Source organism: Phacochoerus africanus, chromosome 15 (genome assembly GCF_016906955.1).
Source record: "Phacochoerus africanus isolate WHEZ1 chromosome 15, ROS_Pafr_v1, whole genome shotgun sequence".
NCBI lineage: Eukaryota > Metazoa > Chordata > Mammalia > Artiodactyla > Suidae > Phacochoerus > Phacochoerus africanus.
Genome location: NC_062558.1, coordinates 64,498,781 through 64,522,233, shown reverse-complemented (window position 1 = coordinate 64,522,233; position 23,453 = coordinate 64,498,781). Strand labels below are relative to the sequence as shown.

The window sequence follows — 23,453 nt, the reverse complement described above, 5'->3', positions numbered from 1 at the left end:
CACTTGACTCTAACGTTTGAAGAGTTTTTTTTTCCTGGAGACTTTACAAAGATCTTTTTTTAGTATTTTCATGTGAGAAATAAAATGGTTCAATTGAAAAAAATCTCAGTTTTACTTTTTTTAGTTTGGACAATAATCTGAGTAGTTGGAAACATGCATATTAGTTTCCTTTTTCATCAGAATGTCTTTTCTTTTTTATTTCAGTCTGATGCCAACGCAAGTTACTTAAGAGCAGCTCGAGCTGGACACTTGGAAAAGGCCCTTGACTACATAAAAAATGGAGTTGACATCAACATCTGCAATCAGGTTAGTTGAGGTTATTGTTGTGATTTAATTTTTGAGTTAAAATTTTTAAAATCCAGACTTTATACTCCTAGATATTATCAAGACCTTCTCCTTTTTTTTTTTTTTTTTGTTGTTGTTGTTGTTGGCCATGCCTGTAGCATGTAGAAGTTCTCAGGCCAGGAGCAGAACTCTCACTAGCACCACAGCAGTAACCAGAGACACAGCAGTGACAACACTAGATCCTTAACCTGCTCAGCCACGAGGGAACTCCAAGACTTTCTCTTTTGAACCAGTGTTTTCTGTTAGATTATCAAATTATTCTCTGCTTTGTTAAGGAAGCATTCAGAAATGTAGATACGGAGTTCCCGTAGTGGCGCAGTGGTTGGCGAATCTGACTGGGAACCATGAGGTTGCGGGTTCGGTCCCTGCCCTTGCTCAGTGGGTTAACGATCCGGCGTTGCCGTGAGCTGTGGTGTAGGTTGCAGACGCGGCTCAGATCCTGCGTTGCTGTGGCTCTGGCGTAGGCCGGGGGCTACAGCTCCGATTGGACCCCTAGCCTGGGAACCTCCATATGCCGCAGGAGCAGCCCAAAGAAATAGCAAAAAAAAAAAAAAAAGAAAAAAGAAATGTAGATATGTGTCCTTTAATAATTAATTCCTAAAATTTATTAGGTCATGATATCAGAGCAACCCACCAAACTGCCCCAAGTACTTTTATTCCTGATTCGAGTTCCTACACTGCACACACAAATGGTTGCTGGTGAGATGTTCTCTTCAGTGTTCTTAGTAGACTGTTTAGTGCTCTATCTTCAACCTGCTGAGTAAAGCTTTCCTTTCACTTAATCAGAATGGGTTGAACGCACTCCATCTCGCTTCCAAAGAAGGCCATGTTGAGGTTGTTTCTGAGCTGCTCCAGAGGGAAGCCAGTGTGGATGCAGCTACAAAGGTCAGTATCATGCACTTTATGCTTTTTCTATCAATTGCCAAATGCTATGAGAAGTCAGCCCTTGAAAAGAATTGGAGCACACTCCTCACAAGATACTTGTGGACCTTGTTCTCTTTGGGGAACTACTGAGGGGGGCAATGTCTTGTAAAATGTTGAAAGGAGAGCTAAAGATTATAAATTGAGTTGATGTATCTTGCCTTTTGTTTTGCAGAAAGGAAACACAGCGTTACATATTGCATCTTTGGCAGGGCAAGCCGAAGTGGTCAAGGTTTTGGTTACCAATGGAGCCAATGTCAATGCCCAATCCCAGGTAAACCTGCAGCTCAACTGCAAGGAAATGTTATCATGATTCACAGTTGATGTTCTGGGTCAGGCACTTGCTTGGGTCTTGTATCTTCTAGAAATACAGTATTTAAGAGCTATATTAATGAATAGTTATATTATTCTACATTATTCAATTTCATATATATCCTCATTTGCAATACATATCGTGAGAGGTAGAGTTAGTTTTTTATTTTCTTTTTATGGCCGCAGCTGTGGCATATAGAAGTTCCTGAGCTAGGGGTTGAGTAGGAACTGCAGCTGCAGGCCTACACCACAGCCATGGCTGATCTGAGCTGCATCTGTGGCCTATGCCACAGCTTGCTGCAATGCCAGATCCTTAACCCACTGAGCAAGAACAGGGATCAAACCTGCATCCTCCTGGACACTATGAGGGCTTCTTAACCTGCTGAGCCACAATGGGAACTCTAAGAGGCAGAGATTTTTAAAAATCATCCGTCTGTGAAACTGGTTTGAATGCCTGGTAGTCATACACACAGATGATGAGAGGATGCCTATAATGCAGAGTCTTACACTATTTTCTTTCTTTGTTTTGGGGATTTTTTTTTTTTTTTTGTCTTTTTAGGGCCACACCTGTAGCATATGGATGTTCCCAGGCTAGGGGTTGAATTGGAGCTACAGCTGCCTGCCTATGCCACAGCCACAGCAACATGGGATGTGAGCTTCGTCTGCGACCTATACCACAACTCACAGCAACTCTGGATCCTTAACCCACTGAGTGGTGCCAGGAATCAAACCTGCATCTTTGTGGATAATAGTCGAGTTTGTTACTGCAGAGTCACGATGGGAATTCCATGCAGAGTATTATACTATTTTCTGACACTGGCTCAGGTCCAGGATTAGTATTTACTAACTGACAAAGGAAATGAGGATGCCTGTAAAAGAGGAAAAGCTCTTAGAAGTGCAGACTATATCAGTGCTTTAATCTAGTTGAAAAAGGGAAGAAACTAGCTAATTCCTGTTTACTGATTCAGCTATTGTTATTGTTCTCTGAAATAGATTAAAAAGAAATTACCATAATAAAATTGAAAATCCAGATTCCATGTCATGGATATACACTGATCATTCACTCAGAAGGTCCTCTCAGAGTCTCGAGTGAAATTTTAAGAAAAATCAATAGATTATCATCGGGTAGACTTTAAGTCTAAAAGAATTAAGTTCACTTTATTGGTTTAAAAAAAATAGGTTCCTGTTATCCATATTTTTCATTATACAGGTCTCCAAAGATGTGAGGTTGTGTAGGAGAGCAACCATCATCATAACACACAAATAGCCATGAAGGACCCGACCATTTTTAAAACAGGTCTCTACCCAAACATTCCTTCCAGTTGAAGGCTGGCCTCTGTCCTGGTTTGTCAGTATCTACCCCAGGGCGTTCGGAATTGAACAAATTGATTATAGAACAGAGCTGCAAGTTTTGCAAACAGTGCAGGATTTCATGGCATCAAGAGAAAGTGAAGCTGAGGGACAGCTGGGTGCACAGCCGCACTGCAGGGACATGGATTTCTAGCAGTAGTGGACCAGACGGTGTGAGGAATTAGGATGATTTCCTGACAGGCATTTCAAACAGGAATGATTCAAAAAATCAAACAATTAAATGAAGTGGGATCTAATAATAAAAGATGAGACAAAAGAATTTATTCACAAAAGCGAAACAGACTCACAGCTTTCAAAACCAAACTTGTGGTTACCAAAGAGAATACATTGGGTTGGGGGAGGGATAAATTGGGAGTTTGGGATTAACATATACATACTACAATATACAAAATCGATAAGTACCAAAAGAATGAATTCACTTTCATGTACCCCTGAAGCTAGCACAACATTATAAGTCAACTATAGTCCAATAAAAAAATTTTTTTTTAAAGATGGAATGAAGAAAAAAAACTAGATGAGCGCTTTGGTACCCAAATAGCTTTTTACAAAAAGACTCTTCTTGCTTTTATTGTAAAAATAAAAAGTGAAGGATATCAAGCCCTTGTGTAATTTTGTTTGAAAAAAAGCAAACACTTTTTTCCACAAAAAGCACATTTGGTTTGGTCTTCACTCTTTCTGAGAACTTGCCCACAAATGCAGTTGTAAACTACATTTGGTTAAATCATATAAACTTGCTTTTACGATTTCTGGTTTTCTCTTTCAAGATGAAGTCTCAATCTAACTTTTTTTCATTATTTACCATGGACCTTTGATCTCTATTTTAAAAACTTTTTAAATTATAGTTGATTTAAAATGTTGTGCCAATTTCTGCTGTACAGCCGAGTGACTTAGTCATACATATATATACATTCTCTTAGAAGTATTATTTTCCATCATGGTTTATCCCAGGAGATTGGATATAGCTCCCTGTGCTGTACAGTATGACCTTATTGTTTGATCTCTGCTTTAAGTGCACTTGAGTTTCTCATCCTTTTCCAGTACCAATTACCTTTGGATAACAGGATCCTATATTTATGGGTCGACAGAATTGCAGTGACTTCCTCCCTTGTTACCACAGCCATAGCGATGATAGCTCTTACAACATTAAATATCGGTGTCGTGGAAAAAAAATTGCACTGTACTTCCAAGCTTATAAATTCTTATATAACTGGTCCAATCTCTATCTCCCTGTGATTGGACCTTTGTTACAGCATCTATGCTCCTTATTCTGATTCCCTATGAGCCTAATCTTGGAGTAATAATGCTTTTCAGGAAAGAAATAATACAGAGTTGAATATTGACAAGTATAGTATTTTAAGAGAACTGCACACCAGCTGACCACAAGAGAAGCATTATGCTTTTAAACCAATTTTCAAAAATGCCCCTATGTATTTTTTTTTTTTACACTAGCGAATAACTAGCATTAAGCTCTGAGATAGTGGGAACACTCTTTAGTTCCTCTTCCTTCTCCTTTCTTCCCCCCCCCCACCCCGAGGAAGGAAAAAAATTAACCTCCTTCTTTGAAACATTGCACACATTTTGGACTCATGTTTAGAGGAGGCATAGTTTTGAACCTTCTCTGCAATGTCTGGAAGAAGCTCTAGTTGAAATAAAATCCTTACCAGATTAGATTTCAATTTATACACATTCTCTCCTGATGATGAAGTGTGGGAGAAGAACATGGGCTTTGAAATTCCCTTTTCTTTGCAGCTGTGCTTGGACTGCCCTGCCACACACTTGACCATAAAGCATGCCCCCCTTCCTCAGGACACCTGCCCCCAGAAGCCTTCTGAACCACATCATTCCATGGACAGAATAAGTAATGAGATCACCATGTAGCAGAATGGAGTTTCAAAGATAATTCCAATTAATAACTTTTCAAAAGCAACTTTTATAAAGAACAACAAACAATAATGCCATGAAATGAAATGAAATTCCATTTAGGTGGCAGAATATGAAACATCCCAGGACTATTAATGTTCAAGAAAGATAGTATCCCTATGTGAAATTTTAACCTACAGAGAGTATTTAATAGCCACCCAGAAATAGTATAAAGAGAGCCCTTGCTTAAATAGAAAAATTCTCCTTGAAAATAAAAATGGCATTGGACAATATCAAGTTCTGATAAACTGAGGCTCTATAAACTAGGAATTTCTAGGTATTATTGTAGTCAATCTTGTCATTGCCTTGATCTTAGGTCTTGATAAGTTAATGGGTTCTTCCTTATATTACTTAACATTCATTTAGGCCCATCCTAAGAAAGAGATTGGGTTGGATAATTAAATCATGATTTTATTTTTATTCTTCATTTATTTATTTTTTGGCCACATGCACAGAACACAGAAGCTCCCAAGCCAGGGATAGAATCCCAGCCACAGCTCTGACTTACACCACAGCTGCAACAATGCCAGATCCTTAACCCGCCGCACCACAGAGGGAGCTCTTAAATCATGATTTTAAAGAACTCTATTATGATTAAGTCTTTAATACTTTATACTAAGTACAACAATGATTAACAGTGTTTGCTCTTAAAAAACCTCAAACTTCCATGTCAAATGACATCGTTCACTCTTTTTTCCTCTGTCTTTATACTGTAATATAAGGAGCAACTATGTTTATAAAGAAGCAAATTCTATTCAAATAATATTTTAACCATCAAAATATTCTAAATGGACAGGTTTTCACAGTGGTGTTAACAAAGACAAGAGCCTTTAATTAATCCAGTGCCTCCTTAGTCTTGCTGTGTTTTTTAATGTATTCTATGGCAGGAGGTCAGATGCTGATGAAGTCAGCCGTGGGACAGTGGGTGTGGTCCAGATAGAGCTTTCTGACCTTTGACCCTAGTAGCATATCTCTGATAGACCTGACCTTCATAAAAATTAGCATTGTAGGAGTTCCCCCTATGGTACAACAGGATCACTGGTATCTCTCTAGTGCCAGGATATGGGTGTCTCTCCAGTGCCTAGCCTGGCGCAGTGGGTTAAAGGATCTGGCATTGCCACAACTGTGGCGCAGGTCACAACTATGGCTTGAATCTGATCCCTGGCCCTGGAGCGCCATATGGCAAATGGCAGCCAAAAAAAAAAAAAAAACCCAAAACCCCAAAAATCATTATATATAAATCAGTATACATCTGTCACCATGCCCTTAACATTTTAGTTAATAACAGCATTTCATAATATACAAAGACTTGGTTGTAGGAAACTAGAATAAGAAAATTTCATGGATGAAATTTGTCCTTATTCAAATGAAATAGGACTTTCTTCTTTCAGTAGCAGTTATGAGGCAGCATGCCTCAGTACTGTTTATAAAATTGTAAGTCTGCAGCTTCGCATCCTTAAAATAATACCGCAACACTTATAATAACACCACAATACCTGCAGAACAGAAAATACTGACGATATTGGATAAAATCAGGCATCAAAAATGGGAGTTCCTGTTGTGGCGCAGTGGTTAACGAATCCGACTAGGAACCATGAGGTTGCGGGTTCGATCCCTGCCCTTGCTCAGTGGGTTGAGGATCTGGCGTTGCTGTGCGCTGTGGTGTAGGTCCCAGACGTGGCTCAGATCCTGCATTGCTGTGGCTCTGGCATAGGCCAGTGGCTACAGCTCCAATTAGACCCCTAGCCTGGGAACCTCCATATGCCTCAGGAGCGGCCCTAGAAAAGGCAAAAAAAGACCAAAAAAAAAAAAAAGTACTGTCTTGAGCTGCTCTGCCTTTTGAGAATTAAGTCTATTGTTGTTATAGAAAAAGAAATGTAAATTGGGCTCCTTGTATATTTCTTTTTGGCCAGCTCTTTGTTTTGGAAACTTCCTAAGCTAGAAAATTCACATAAAACCAGTGATGTACTTTTTTCTCCTTGCGAGAAAAAGAACATTCTCTCTGAAATCTGACCATCTTCCCAATCCAGGTACTTTTTTACAGAAAATTATTACAGCTCTAGGTGTACCACACTGAATTACTTATGCCTTAAGCCTCTTGGTGCTAGAAAGTAGGGGTAATATTTTTATTCACTCTCTTCCAGAGGATGCTTGTAATGATCTTCCTAGAACCGTAACTAGTGTTGTGTGTTCTCACCTTGTTGATCCTTTCTCGGTAGTTGGAATTTGTATTAATTGGTGTTGGTTTCTGTTGCTTTAACCCAAATAACTTTAGCAATTTGGAATTCTATGAGGAATCCACAGAATAGAAGGCTAAAGCTTTCAGGAAGCTTTGGAAAGTAGGTAGATGGAGTGGGAAAACCTTATCCAAAGCTAAGGGGTGAAGTTGCCTTTTACTATGGTCCCTGCAGGTCATTCGAGGGTGGGGAGGGGAGATTTAGCAGAAAACGAAGTTGAGGAGGACAGAGACTTGACCTGGGAGAGCAAACAGAGGCTGTCCTGAACATGAATCAACCCTGGGGTTGAAGAAGGACAGGCACTTTGTTTCAGAGTCCAATCGAGACTCTATCCTACCTACCCACTAAGGAAGAGGTACTTCCTCTAAAGAAAATAGGGCAAAATTAATACACACACTCAAATGCCCTACTGTAAAAGTAAAATTTCTATTGTGGAGGCCTCACCAAAAACATTTTGTCATTATAGTCAGCAGAGGTAGAATGAGACCATTCAATGCCATATATACGTGTATATTTTTTGGCCATGCCTGCTGCATGCACAAGCTCCCAAGCCAGGGATCGAATCTGTGCCACAGTAGTGGCAAAGTAGGATCCTTAACCATCTAGGCCACCAGGAAATTCCAATGCCATATATTGTATGATTCCATTTACATGAAATGTTGACAATTGGCAAATCCATAGAGATGGAAAACAAATAAGTGGTGGAAATGGGAAGTGGATCTTAATGATCCAGAGTTTCTTCCTCAGGTGAGGACATGCTCTGGAATTAGATGGTGAGGATGGCTGCCCAATTTTGTGAATATACTAAAAAACCACTAAATTTGACACTCTGAAAAAGGTGACTTTTATGATATGTGCATTATAGATCCATAAACATATATAAAAAGAAAAAATATATGAAAGAATGTAACCACTCAGAAAATGACCAGCTTTCTAAATAAGAACTACACAATGGGAAGTGTGCAGAAGAGGAAAAGCTGTTGTGGAAACTGGTAATTAAAGAGCCCCATTTGCTGTGACTCATTTATAAATATTATTTCTGAGACATCCCAGTTGTACACAGTTCACTCTCTCTCACTGTGAGAAGGGCACATGGGATGATTTAAGTTGTACTTAAGGGGAATTCCCATTGTGACTCAGTGGTAGCGAACCTGACTAGCATCCATGAGGATGCAGGTTCCATCCCTGGCCTCACTCAAAGGGTTAAGGATCCAGCATTGCCATGAGCTGTGGTGTTGATCACAGATGCAGCTTGGATCTGGGGTTGCTGTGGCTGTGGGGTAGGCCGGAAACTGCAGCTCCGATTCAACCCCTAGCCTGAGAACTCCCATATGCTGCAAATGCGGCTCCTAAAAAGCAAAATAATAAAAAAATAAAAGTTGTACTTAAGGACCACTCTATGGAAGTTCCTGGTTTGTAAGAACAGAATCTCCTAAACCTCGGTGCCTGGGTTTGGATTTCCTTCATGGGTCATGAAATGTATGATTCTAGCAGGTTTCCTCTATAACGGTCCAAGTAGTATTTATATAACTGAGTCACTTTGTTGTACAAGAGAAATTCTCACCATGTTGTAAATCAATTATACTTCAATAAAATTTTTAAAAATGAAGAAAAAAAAAAAAAAAAAACAGTACAGGGACACTGCACTGGAAACCAGATATTTGTAGGTGGACCCGTATTTCTAAGGTAACCTTGAACTATAGCAGACCTCTGCCCTGAAGTTAAGAATACACTGACATGTATTATCTATTTAATATTTATGACTGAGAGAAGAACATCCATTTTGGAATTTTTCCTAAGGCCTAAAATCTGAATTCTGCCTGGAAATCTTGCGTGATATGGAAAAGACAGATACTCAGTAGTTCTTTGAGTGATAAGAAAAAAATCCATGCTGGTTGTCTTTTTTTTTTTTTTAATCTTTTTTTAAATTAAAATATAGTTGATTTACAATGTTGTGCCACTTTCTGCTATATAGCAAAGTGACACAGTCATAGATATATATAGATATACAGATATATTCTTTTTCTCATGTCATCCCCCATAATGTTCTGTCCCAAGAGACTGGACACAGTTCCCTGTATTGTGCATTAGGACCTCACTGCCCAATCCATTCTAAATGTAATAGTTCGCCTCTACTAACCCCAAACTCCCAGTCCATCCCCCCTCCAACTTTGCAACCAAAAATCTTTTCTCTACGTTTGTGAGTCTGTTTCTGTTCTGTACATAGGTTCATATGTGCCATATATAAGTGACATTATAAGGTACTTGTCTTTCCCTTTCTGCCTTATTTCACTTAGTATGAGAATCTCTAGTTGTATCCATATTGCTACAAGTGCCATTATTTTGTTCTTTTTATGGCTGAGTAATATTCCATTGTATATCTGTACCACATCTTCTTAATCCATTCACCTGTTGATGGACATTTAGGTAGTTTCCATGTCTTGGCTGTTGTGAATAGTGCACCAAGCTGGTTTTCACCTTTCTTTTCTTTTTTAATTTTTTTCCTTTTGTTTTGATTAAGAGATAGTTAAATCAACCAAGGATTAAACAATCTTTCATTTTGTCCAAATAAGGAAATGAGAAAATAGCAGTATGATAAAGGATCATCCTAAACTACCTTTTAGTTTCCTGCATAGCTCTGGAAAGTGATAAAGATGAAACCCACTCAAATGAGCATGCATGCATGCACGTACACACACACACACACACACACACACACACCCTGGTTTGCAGTTATTCCATGTTTCATCAATTCCTTTCATGACAGAACAAAATAACAGTAAATTTAGTGATGTTACTAAGTAGATAATTTAAAAGGAAGAAGGTTGAACACTGTGTCATATTCTACTGCCTTTAATTTTGTGGCTCTAATCTTGAGCTTGGCAAACAAGTGGCATAGCCTGTTGCAATTATGTGTCACTTAGAGTAAGTAGAAGAGAGGCACTCTCTGATGAAAAAGTAAATACACTTTGGTAGATTTGTTATGTGATATCACTTACCCTTGAGATCTGCTCAAGGATCTTTTGAACTTTCTCATTCTGAAGTATAAGCCAAGAAAAGTGGGTACCAGAGGCTGAATTATGTATTATTCACATTACTTTTCCAGAGTTTGGATAAAGTAATCATATGGTAATTGATAGTTCTAATGATGAACCTAAACCTTTTGAATCACAAAAGTTTGATCAATACTTGATAGCATTTAATTGAGAATGTATTTATGTTTATATTTGAGATTGCATAATGTATACAACAAAATTTCCAGATCATTCAGTTAAATGGAATGGAATTCAGAAAAATTTATTCGAAGAGAATTTATTATAGTTTGAAAATTACCTGTTTTGATGTATATGTATTACAACACTTTTTCATATTATAGTGTTTCACAGGTGTGAACTACATTGTTCTAGAGAACAAACACACATATGCAACATATTTTTAGTAAGAGGCTAAAGATATAGTTATTTACTTCCAAGTTCCTTAGCATTTGGGCACATTTCAGATAAACATGCTCATTAGAATATATAATATGCGAATGTGTGTGCATGTATTCTGAACATGTCTTTACAAAAAAATGCAACAAGGGAACTTACAAAAAGTAGACTACTAGTTGAATTCTACTTTAAAATCGAAGTGTATCATTTTCAAATTGGTGTTTTTCCTTCGCTCTGACTCACCCATCTGTGGAAAATTTGAAGCTATATGAAGTTAATGTAAATTCCTTCCAAAGTAGGAACTATTTCAGGTGCTTACTTTTATGTAAAAGTATTATATATTTTATTTAAAATAAATAATTATGTGTTGGAATAAAAAACTCATTGGGACAATGACCAAATATATTTTTATTTATATCCTCATGGCATCTAGTAAAAATTCTTTACTTAGGGTAGGCACTCTACAAGTGGTTGATGGTTAAATTAATGTATATATTTATCTAAGATGGATATATTGGTATGTATATACCTAGATTATTAGCTATGAACTACATACATTCAAACTATAAATTATGAAGTATAATTGTGAATTATACTTATAAAATCCACTTACACTATCATGCTTAGGTTTTTCTAATAAATATGAATATCTACATCAAAATATTTTTAAAATTATCATTAAAATTGCTATTATAGGATTTCCCATCGTAGCTCAGCAGTAATGAACCCGACTAGTATCCATGAGGATGCGGGTTCAATCTCTGGCCTTTCTCAGTGGATTAATGATCCCACATTGCCATGAGCTGTGGATGTAGGTTGCAGACCCAGCTCGGAACTTGCGTTGCTGTGGCTGTGGTGTAGGCCGGCAGCTATAGCTCCAATTCGACCTCCATATGCCAAGGGTGCAGCCCTAAAAGCAAATGTATATATATAATATACAATTATTAATAATTATTATTAAAGTTATTATAAGTGAACATGTCCCAGAACATATAATAGCATCATTACAGTGGAAAGACAGATTTGCTTTAAAAAGCCACAAACATTTTATTTCTTATTTTGCAGAATGGTTTCACGCCATTGTATATGGCAGCCCAGGAGAACCACCTGGAAGTTGTCAAGTTTCTTCTTGACAATGGTGCAAGCCAAAGCCTGGCCACGGAGGTAAGATACTTTGGTTCTTTCCCTGGGTACGTTCACGTGTTTCTATGACATTTTATCAGCCTGGAGTTGTAAGATTAAAAATCCGTCTCACTGGTCTTTCAGTTGCTGTTGTATATTAAAGTATGGGCTCATAAGTTTTTTATAAAATACATTAGAAAAGTTGATTTTTTAATCTTTAAGGAATCTTCCATGGCATAGATACCCTTTCTGCTCTTAAAAATGCCTGGCTCTACCCTAACATTGAGCTATTTATTTACTATTTACATATTTGCTTAAGAACACTTTTCTGCTTCTTATAATTTTGCCTCAAAGGCGACTACTGTTTTGAAATATTTTTGTGATAAAACAAATTTTAAATCTGTTTTTCCCAAATTTAAGTTAGCATAATTTTAACAATAGGGTTTATTTACACTTCAAAACAAAACTAGTATGCTATATTTAAAAATACTAGTTTAGTATTTTTTTGGATTAGCAATGAGATCCTGCTGTGTAGCACTGGGAACTATGTCTGGTCACTTATGATGGAGCATGATAATGTGCAAAAATAGAATGTGTACATGTATGTGTAACTGGGTCACCATGCTGTACAGTAGGAAAAAAAAATTGTATTGGGGAAATAACTATTAAAAAAAGAAGAAGAAGAATAAAAAAATACTAGTAAAGGTGGTATTTAAAAAAAAAAAAAACCTTTGCAGTCTCAAAGTTATTTAAAAATAAAAAGTTATTGAAGTCACTAGTACTGCACTGTTTTAGGTAATATAGTTTATTTATTTATTTTTTTATGGCCACACCCACAGCATATGGAAGTTCCTGGGCCAGGGATTGAATCTGAGCTGCAGATGTAGCAACACCAGATCCTTTAACCTGCTGCACAGGGGATAGAACCCACACCTCTGAAGTAATCTCAGCCACTGCAGTCAGATTTTTAACCCACTTCGCCACAGTGGGAACTCTAGTGTATTTTTTAGACTAATCTGGATGAAAGATTGTGATCCCCTATGAAGTGTATCACTAGAAATCTCTTGCTAATAATAAAGGACTAGTGTTAGAGTAGTCTTTATTTTTAATAATACAATGAATTAGAACAGATGCAGGGTTAGCCATGTCACATAGCTTCTTTGACTTTCATTCTGACGTGTTTCCTGAATGGCACAAGAAAGATGATAATACAGGAATTGCATATAACCTTTCCCAGTTTTTTAGATCATGATCATGTCTTCTGGGGAAACCACTAAATAAACAAAGAGGCAGTTCACACAAAAAGAAATACAAATGCCTGTAAATGTATGAAAATATCTCACCCTTACTCAGAGTTCTAGAAATGTTACTTTACTAATCAGATAAAGAATGAGATAGTCTTTTGCCTATGGGATGAGGAAAAAATTTGAAGGGTAGAAAAAAATTGGAACTTTCCCACTGTATTGGTGAAGCTGACAATTGGTTGCAACACTTGTGCAGAGCACTTAGAAGTAACTATCAAAAATTAATAGTTATATACCTTTTACCTATACATTAGAAGATAAGGCAAAAAATAGTTATTATAGAAAAAGTTCAAAAGCATAACTAGTAACAACAATTTTTTAAAAATTTTTTCAAAACTAGGAGAGATCTCTCATGGCACAGTGGGTTAAGGATCGTGACAATGCCGACTGTCATTGCAGCATTCTCACTGCAGCAACTCAGGTCACTGCTGTGGCACGGGTTCAGTCCCTGGCCTGGAAACCTCCATGTGCTTTGGTTACAGCCAAAAAATAAAAACTGGAAAGAACCTAAATATGCACCAATGGGAAAGCTGTTGAATAAATATAGCTATACTTATACAGTAAAATGCTGATGCTATTCAGCATTATTAGCAATGAAGCAAGACTCTATGTACTGATACAGGAAAATGTCCATGGTGTATTGTTGCCAATCATTTATTCTGAGAATTAGAAGGAAGCCTTTTCACTTTACGCTCTTCAGTACTGTTGGGGAATTTTTTTTTTCTTTTTGTGGCTGCACCCACAGCATATGGAAGTTCCTGGGCCAGGGATGGTATCTGAGCTGCAGCTGCGACCTCTGCCACAGCTGCAGCAACACTGGATCCTTTAAGCCACTGCACCAGACTGGGGCTCAAACCCACGCCTCCACAGCAACCCAGGCCACTGCAGTCAGATTCTTAACCCACTGAATCATGGTGGGAGCTCCCCATTGGGATTTTTATCTTGAGAAGTACTTTTATTTTTATAATAAAATTTATATTTTGGGGAGTTCCTATTGTGCCTCAGTGGTAATGACCCAACTAGTATCCATGAGGATGTGGGTTTGATCCCTGGCCTTGCTCAGTGGGTTAAGTATCCAGCTTTGCCATGAGCTCTGGTCACAGACAAAACTCAGATCCACAGTTGCTATGGCTGTGGTGTAGGCTGGCAGCTGCAGTTCCCATTCAACCCCTAGCCTGGGAACTTCGTATGCCATGGGTGCAACCCTCAAAAAGCAAAAAAATATATATATATTTATGTATTTAAAATAAAATATTTAAAATAGTTAGATATTTAATAAAATAAAAATATTGTTTTTATAAAAATATTCTTAAAGCTAGGTGAGAAATCACAAATGGTTGATAACAACAGAGCAGCATGTGTAGGCACAGAGCAAGGCTTCTCCCCACACTGGGGAGGAGGTGGCCTAAGCAAGTCCCTCAGGTATGACGTGCCCCTCTCATCACAATGTGTAGGGAGAACAGGCAGCGGGAGGGGGGTAGTTGCAAAAGAGAAAGCCCATTCCCATTTTTGGATGGAAATACTGAAATAAATATCCTGGTGAAAGCAATTCCACAGTACTTTCTTCATTTGTGAAGAAAGGCAGGTAGTATTCTTTTTTAGGCTGTGAGAGACAGATGGTGAAGTGTCTCTCCTTTCAAACCGAGCATAAGCTCAGTTTATTGCTAGTAGATCAAAAATACCTTGTGAGCGAATTATCAATAACTCACTGAGTTCTCTTTTGTTTTTTGTTTTTTTCCTAAGCTTTCAAGCTCCAAAACAGTGATTACAACCAACTTAAAGAGAATGCTTGTCTATTGCTGTCACAGAAATGGCATTAGTCATGCTGAAAACAAATTAGAACAAAATACTAAAAATAAAAAAAAAGAGAAATAGTGTATGAGATCCTCAGCCCACTAACTCAGTCTTCTAGGAAAGATCATACATGTCATACATATGTATATATGTTATAAAAATGAATGACTGTTCTAAGAATAAATGACATCCATGTCTTTGTGAGGGTTGCTGGTACATTACTACATAAACAGCACCTATCTGATTATCTAGAGATATTTGAAACTTTGAGCTTTTTTCTCTTGGCCACATCTGTGACATGTGGAAATTCCCAGGCCAGGGGTCAAACCAGCACCACATTTATGACCTGTGCCACAGCTGCCGCCACACCAGATCCTTAACCTGCTGTGCCACAAGGAAACTTGCTGAAGTTTGTGTTCCTTTTTTTTTTTTCCTTTTTCCTGAAGCTTTGAGTTTTTCATCTCTTCTTTTGAATTATTGTTATTAGAGAATTAAAAACACAAGAAACAAGATTATTTCATTCACACAGTTTTCTGACTATGATTTTGTTCTTTCACTAGTCACTTTATACCAAAGTGTATTTACAGAACAAACAGTAGTGAGCAATGAAGGGATCCCTTAGGTGGAAAAATTTTAATAAGACTTTGAATTTGTTAAGTGATGTGCTATTGTCAAGTTTCTTCAATACTTTCTATTTTCTTTTTTGACTGCCCCATGGTATATGAAGTTCCCAGGTCAGGGATCAGATCCCAGCTGTAACTGCAGCAGTGCTTGATCCTCAACCCACTGTGCAGGGCCAGGGATCAAACTGTGTCCCAACACTTTAGAAATGCCACTGTGTCTTGTTGTGCCGCAGTGAGAACTCCAGTACAGTTTTTTTTCATATGTACCTTGTGTGTGTATATATATAATTCTGGCATGCTTGTGGTTTTCAGCCTTTCCTGTATGACTGTGTACTGCATACTGTATCTTTTCCATGTGTATCTTTCTTCTTTTGCTAATTAAGATTCTGAAGTATGAGGTAAATTTATTTGTTCATTTATTGAACACATATATTAAGCACCAATTATCAGGCAGCAAAGGTTCTCATGGAGCCTCTGAACTAATTTCCTTCTGGTTTATATTCTTCTCCTAAGAATAACTCCACAGAGCAAACCAAACCATTTAAACTTGGTTTGAAAACAAAATCTGGAGCTGCTAATTTTAGCTATTAACACCTTAGAGCTGATATCTTTTGTGTATTTAATTGGCTTATGCAGGAAGCACATTCTTGTCAATGCTAACAGACTTAGCTGCAGTTGATTTTCTGGGGCAAAGTAGTTTCCTTTAAGGATAGGCCTTGTGGATCTAAAAGTTCCTATCAGTAGAAATGTAGCCATTTCATTTTGATTCAGAAAGAAGTAAGCTGTCATTTTTACCTCTGAGATTTTGCTCAGATTTTTGTTTTGTTTTGTTTTGTCTGTTGCCACTCCTGTGGCATGCAAAAATTCCTGGGCTAGGGTTTGAACCTGCACCACAGCAGTGACAGTGCCAGATCCCTACCCCCCTGAGCCACCAGGAAACACCTTTGGCTCAGGTTTTAAAAGTGGGATGCAACATTAACTCCTAATACACACTTTACCTTTCACCACTCCATTTTTAAGTGCCTTTTTTTTTCTGCACACGAAAGTAATATGTTACATAAATGAGAAGGTACAATAAGGGATTTCCCATCGTGGCTCAGCAGAAATGAATCTCACTAGTAACCATGAGAACACAGGTTCGATTCCTGGCCTTGCTCAGTGGGTTAAGGATCCAGCATTGCTGTGACTGAGGTGTAGGTTGCAGACTCACCTCGGATTCTATGTTGCTGTGGATGTGACATAGACCGGCGGCTATAGCTCCAATTCATCCCCTCGCCTGGGAATCTCCATATGCTGCAGGTGCAGCCCTAAAAAGACAAAAAAGGAAGGAAGGAAGGAAGCAAAAAGAAGAAAAAGCCACCATTAATTTCTCCTTAGAGATAATATTTTGTTTATTCATCCAGATTTTTAGTACATGTTCGTAATACACACACTTATCTTAGTGAAAATAAAACCACATATTTACAGAATTATGTAAATGACTTTTCTCCTACTATTAAATTAAATTATCAATGTTCTGTCCTTAGGTGTAACCTGTGATATCATTTTGGTGACCTCTAGGTTGTATCCAGCCTTTCTGTTACCTAGCTTATGGTTGCAGGGAATATCCTGCTGTTACAGTCATGCTCATCCTATTCCTCATGTGGATCTTGGAAGAGTTGAAAGGAATGAGTAGAACTTCAGCCAAATCTTGAAGCTTGGAGCATAGATAGACGTGATATGTGTAGGGCAAGGAGGAGGACATTTCAGCGTGGGGCATATATAGCTTAGATGTTCCGGTGGAAAGAATCTGCACAGTTGGTAAGGAGAATGGAGATTTATACAAAATTTCTAGGAGAAGAGCCTGGGCAATACTGTCAGGTGCTCTGGGCTTCTATTTTGCACATCCTTGAATAGAAATGTGTTGATTTGCATTCAGTCACAAAAGTGGTAGGAGCCCTTATCGGTTTTCCAGGAAGGAAAAGAATGATGAAAAAGGTCTTTTAGGAAGACCAACAAGACATTAGTATGCAAGGAACCTTGTTTTCTCTTTCTTCCTTGCAAACACTCTTCAAGTAGAGCAGTCTTCTATTTCTTCCCCAAGGACTGCAGATACCAAATATCATGACCGGAATAAAATAAGTAATATACTTGCCAATTGTCTAGTAAAAGTAATGTTGAAATGTTCTTTAGAGTGTGTGATGATGAAAGCATTGCAGAATTAAAATTTGTGGGTCAGTCTTAGGATATACTACTCTGTGCTATTTATTTGACACTCAGCAATGGCAGATCAACCACAAATTAATTAACCACAGTGAAATCTCTTTGTCAAGTCCCAGGACAACACCCTGGGAAGACTCAGTGTACAGATATATGTGTACATCTGAATTTATTCTAGTCACATTTTTCATGATCCCTTCTTTATTGTTTAGAAAACCCAATAGTCTTTCATATATACTTCCTCTTTTTTTTTTAAATGGCCACACCCACAACAAATGAAAGTCCCCAGGCTAGGGACTAAATCCAAGCCGAAGCTGTGACTTTCACTGAAGCTGGGGCAATACTAGATGCATTAACCCCCTACCCCAGGATGGGAATCAATCTCACACCTATGCAGTGATCTGAGCTGCTGCAGTTGGATTCTTAACCCACTGTGCCACAGCAAGAACTCATCATATATACCTTTCTTAAAAACGACTGTAGTTCATTAATTCACAAATACTAATGGAGCACTGGCTATGCACCAGGCAACAAGGCACAGTGATGAACCAGACATGATATTCCCTAGTTTTAAAATATCAGTGGAAGGAGTGCTCTCATGGCTCAATGGGTTAAGAATCTGGTGGTGTCACTTCTGTGGCTCTGGTCACTGCCATGGTGCAGGTTTGAACCCTGGCCCTGGAACTTCTGCATGGTGCAGGCATGGCCAAATAAAATATCACTGAAAATGTTTACAGCTTATTTAAATGAACTCCTTTGAAAAGTTTGCCTGGATTTAACCTGAAAGTTTATTGTTTTACCTGAGATTATTTTAGGGATACTGACATGCATGTATGTAGTACTTCTGTGTATTTTGAAAATTTGCCCAATTAATGTATATCACTGTTTCCACAGAAAAAAACCATAAGCTTATTACAAATTTTTATTATTTTCTGATTTGTGTATAAATATACACATACATACACATGCACATATATATAAACACACACACAAATGCATGTATTATATTAAATATATATATAATGTCTTTTCACTTATATGTCTACTTGAATATGTTGGCTTTAGTATAAAAACTGACACTTGGTCACTCAGTCATCTTCTCCTATGTTAATCAAAAGGAAAATATCCAGGAATTCTCACTGTGGTTCAATGGCTTCAGCAGCATCTCTGCAGTGTCAGGACGCAGGTTCGATCCCTGGCCAGGCACAGTGGATTAAAGAATCAGCATCGCCTCAGCTTCGACATATGTCACACCTGTGGCTTAAATCTGACCCCTGGCCTAGATACTCCAAATAATGTGGGACAGCCAAAGGGGGGGAAAAAAAGGAAATATCCACAGGGGCCAATTTTGACTCATCCATTTATTTGCAGGATGGCTTCACACCACTGGCAGTAGCTTTGCAACAAGGTCATGATCAAGTAGTCTCACTCCTGCTAGAAAATGACACTAAAGGAAAAGTGCGTCTTCCAGCTCTTCATATAGCGGCCCGAAAAGATGACACGAAAGCCGCCGCCCTGCTGCTGCAGAATGACAACAATGCAGATGTGGAATCAAAGGTGAGGCACCTGGGACACGAACCTGCCATGCCACCACCCTCTGTTAGCCATCCAAACCTAAAGACTGCCCAGGCTCCCTTCGGGCAAGCTTATGCCAAACACTTAACTGCCCCAAACATGTTACTTCCTAGTCATCTGGTTGAAGGCATGTCCCCCCCTTGGCACATAAGGTTGGGAACATATAAAGCTGGGGACTGTGGGTGCCACCTTATGGGTGCTAATAGGAGGCTACCTCAAGAGAAATCAACTGATATGCACCTGATAATGTTCCTTCCTTGGAACATATTTTTTTTAACATATTTAACACTTCAGCTCAAACATCAAGGTGAAAATTGTACAAAATGCTAATAACAGGGTTCACAAAATAAAACTTTGTTTGACATCTAAGACAGTAGGCAATGCACTGAGTATTGATCAGCTGCGGAAAGCATGCTGGCAGCCAGAGCCTCCCAGCCAGCATCCCCTGTGGTCTGGGACACGTATTGCTTTAAAGTCTCTGTGAAGGAAATGCGGCCAGTGCAGTAGTACACTGTGGAGCCCTTCATTCAGTCTAGCTTTCTTTCTGTGCCTCTTGTGCTTCCCTCAGAGCTTCCAGCCTCATCCCTTAGCCGTCACAAGCTTTCTGCTGCCCATGTCACCGACAGCAAACTAACCGTTCATTTTTTCCTCCTCTTTGCTTCCCAATGTGTTAACCTAGATGGTGGTGAATAGAACAACAGAGGTATATATATATATATACGTGTCCATATGATCTATATCTGCATCATCATTTGCCCCTTCCGTAGTGCTGCTGCCTCATTTCCTTCCCTTCTTCTTTGCCTTGCCTTCTGTAGGCTAGACACCTGCTTTCCACCCCCACCCCCCCGCCCTCAAAGGAGCATGTGCCAGAGAAGATAGTAGTTTGATTACCAGGGCTTTCTGCAGCTGAACCTGGTGGTTGCAAGGAAGTATGAGGAATCCTTGACACTGACGGGTATTGCGGTAGTTATGAGTTTTAACACTCTGGAAACGTGTCAGCCATACCTGAAGCTGCAGACAACCCTGTCATTCTACTCATCTAGGACTGATTCTTGACAGTTCTGCATGACACTTACCCTCTGTGGTGTCTGCAAAATGAAAGTTATCTGAGAAGGGTACCCAGGTGACCCACCTTTCACCAGAGTCAGTTAAGATAGCTAGCATGGCTGAGAAGCTTGCTGACGATTTAGAAATGCATCTAGTTCCTAAAAGGTTTACGTCTTTGGGGACTAAGTGAATCGCTGCATGTTTTAGCATTTTTTAAGGAAGTAAAATGACCTCGGTATGAATAATCCAGAAATATGGGTTATCGAATAGGCGTTTGCTACTAAAGAGACCAACACATCAATATCTTTATATAATGCATTTACTATTATTCAAGACCAGTGGTATCTGTACTCCTCCTCCCCCAAATTGCTTTTATCACTAAAATTGGCTTCTACTGGTGGTTAATTTGACTCTATATTAAATATCTAATACTACTTAAATTTTGACCAAGATTCAATGGACAATTCTACCATCAATAATAAACCAGTGGGACTAATCGAACTTTCTATGAGCTACCAAGTTATTTTTTATCACCCCACTTTTAACTTTTTGAAATGTTGGCTTGTGTATAGTTCTGCTCCTGGATTACTAAAATTGCTCAGTCTCCACCCTTGGTTCCTTCCTGGCTCTTCCTCTGCCTGTGAGTTTGGCATCTATTTGAAACCCTATGAGCAATTGGCACTAATGGAAAGAAACCTAGTACAGAATGGAATGTGGACCTCAGCATATTTTGCTTCCTCGTTTTTATCTGGGTGGGATTGTGGTGGTAGTAACGTGTCAGACAAGGAGCCAGCATGAGTCGGTTGAATGTCTGCTGTGTTTTCTTGACAGAGTGGCTTCACTCCGCTCCACATAGCTGCTCATTACGGAAATATCAACGTAGCCACGTTGCTGTTAAATCGGGCGGCCGCTGTGGACTTCACCGCACGGGTAAGAGCTGCCATGTCATGTGCCCATAAAGCATTTGCAACGATTCTTAACACTCCTTCCCCGACATGAGGAGGAGGTCAAAACAGATGACCTTCAAGGGCAGTGCCAGTCAGTAGAAGCTGGAATTTTCTACTTATCCCGGTGCATTTTCTTGCTTTTATACACATGTGCCTATTTCCCAGCAAGAAAAGAAAACCAAGATCAAAGGTTGGGAGGAGGGGGAGTGATAATATGTAAGTGAATGGATAGAAATGTGATTTGAACATCATGGCCACAAACTCTGAGCTCTTCCCCACATTGACACTTTGAGATGGTTAAAAATGGGTCAGGTGGCACTAACAGTGCCCTGCTATCAGGGTCTTGATCTTACAGGTGGGGCTGAGCTGGAATGTGTGGAAAAGGCCAGAACTTCAGAACCCAAATGATAATGAGCTTCGGCTTTTATCTCTGTCCCCTACTTTCAGAATGAGTAACAAGAGTCTGTAAGTTGAGTAAGCTCATATTCAGGGGGAAAGGAATTATCATATCACGTGTAGCCCCAGACGGCAATTCAGCCATCAGGGGTAATAAGGCTCTGAATGTCGAAACCAGTCCAGTGCTAGGCTTGATCATCAGGAAGAGCACCATCAGAAGTAGAAACAGGAGTTCCTGTTGTGGCTCAGTGGGTTAAGGATCTGACATTGCCTCTGTGAGGATGTGGGTTAAGTCCCTGACCTTGCTCAGTAGGTTAAGGATCTGGCATTGCTGAGGGTGCAGTTCTGATTCGACCCCTGGCCCGGGAACTTCCATATACCTCAGATGTGGCCCTAAAAAAAAAGAAAAAGTAGAAACAAAGTAAGAAGCAGAACAGAGAACTTGGCTGAATGTATAGACCCAGGATTCAGTCTTAGCTTTCGATTGGGCTCCAGTCTTAGCTTTCAACTTTCTGTGAACATGAGTCTCCTCATGGATAAGATGACATAATATGGATTATTATATTAAATAACAATGTTAATAAATGTCAGCACTCCCTCTTTGGGTCACGGTGAGAATTAGGAGAGGGCATGTACGCAAAGCACTCTGCAGAGTGAATGGCATGGCATCTCCATCACAAGCAGCATCACTGTGATTCTGAACATAGTATTTGAAGTATTGTTTTTACTAAAACCTCACTTGTTAGGGGAGGAGGGGCAAGAGACCAAACTGGGAGAACAGGTGTAATACTAGTTGTAGAAGCAGTGAAAGTAATATCTTTGAAGCAGATGCCAAGCTGAGCGTTTTTTATCTCATTCTCCTTTTTTTTTTTTTTTTTTTTTTTTTTGCTTTTAGGACCGCACCCATGACATATGGAGCTTCCCAGGCTAGGGGTCTAATCGGAGGTATGGTTGCTGGCCTACACCACAGCCACAGCAACACCATATCCAAGCCTCGTCTGAGAGCTACAGCACAGTTCATGCAACGCTGGATCCTTAACCCACTAAGCAAGGCCAGGGATCAAACCCGCAACCTCATGGTTCCTAAACAGATTCATTTCTTCTGCACCACGATGGGAACTCCTATCTCATTCCTTATTATATCAAGAAAAGTGTTGCAGTTCTCACCATGGCACAGTGGGTTAAGAATCCGACTGTAGCAGCTTAGGTTGCTGCAGAGGTGAGGGTTCGAGCCCCAGGCCGGCACAGCAGATTAAAGGATCCAGCATTGCTACATCTGTGGTGTAGGTCACAGCTGTGGCTTGAATTCAGTCCCTGGGAACTTCCATATGCTGTGGGTGCAGCCATAAAATTTAAAGAAAGAGAGGAAGGAAGAAAGGGAGGAGGGAAGGAAAGAGAAGAAAGGGAAGCGTTTCTTATCCCTGTTTTAAGAAATAGGCAGTAGCTGGTCCAGTTCACAGAGCTAGCAGATGAAAAAAGGCAGAATCTCAGCCCCGAAGTTTTCCCTCTGATGACCTTAGGGGTTCATTTTTCTTTTCCTTCTTATAATTCATTCATTCTAGACAAATTAATAAGAGCTCAGATTGTCCTCATATAAAAACTATTTCCTATCCCATTGTCCTCAGACTCCTCTAAGCATTTATGATTTTAAAAGAGCTAGCCCTTGTCACTCTAGAGCTAGGTTCTTATTGCAGTAACAGCATCCTTGGGTTTCAGGAACATGACAGATCCAAGGCCTAGTGTGACATTTGGAAGGAAAAAGTTAAGCACTTCAAGTCACATATCAACCAGGCTTGCCGATGTGAAAACTGGAGCTTGTGTCTGTATGATGCATTCTACTGGTTTCATTTCTGTGATTCACAGTATAATGAAAACTTCATTAAGTCACATCTTCTAATGAGGACATTTG

At 39.2% G+C, this 23,453-nt stretch overlaps 1 protein-coding gene across 3 annotated transcripts in view; it reads left to right on the top strand.

The window, feature by feature from the left end:
• The window catches only part of ANK3 (ankyrin 3), a 775,194-nt gene that overhangs the window by 514,254 nt on the left and 237,487 nt on the right, over positions 1 to 23,453 (top strand). For all 3 annotated transcript variants that reach the window (XM_047762801.1, XM_047762799.1, XM_047762798.1), the window contains exons 3-8: positions 205 to 306; positions 1,132 to 1,230; positions 1,442 to 1,540; positions 11,603 to 11,701; positions 18,951 to 19,136; positions 21,033 to 21,131. In XM_047762801.1, coding sequence (XP_047618757.1) covers positions 205 to 306; positions 1,132 to 1,230; positions 1,442 to 1,540; positions 11,603 to 11,701; positions 18,951 to 19,136; positions 21,033 to 21,131 — 684 coding nt within the window. The remainder of the gene's footprint in view (positions 1 to 204; positions 307 to 1,131; positions 1,231 to 1,441; positions 1,541 to 11,602; positions 11,702 to 18,950; positions 19,137 to 21,032; positions 21,132 to 23,453) is intronic.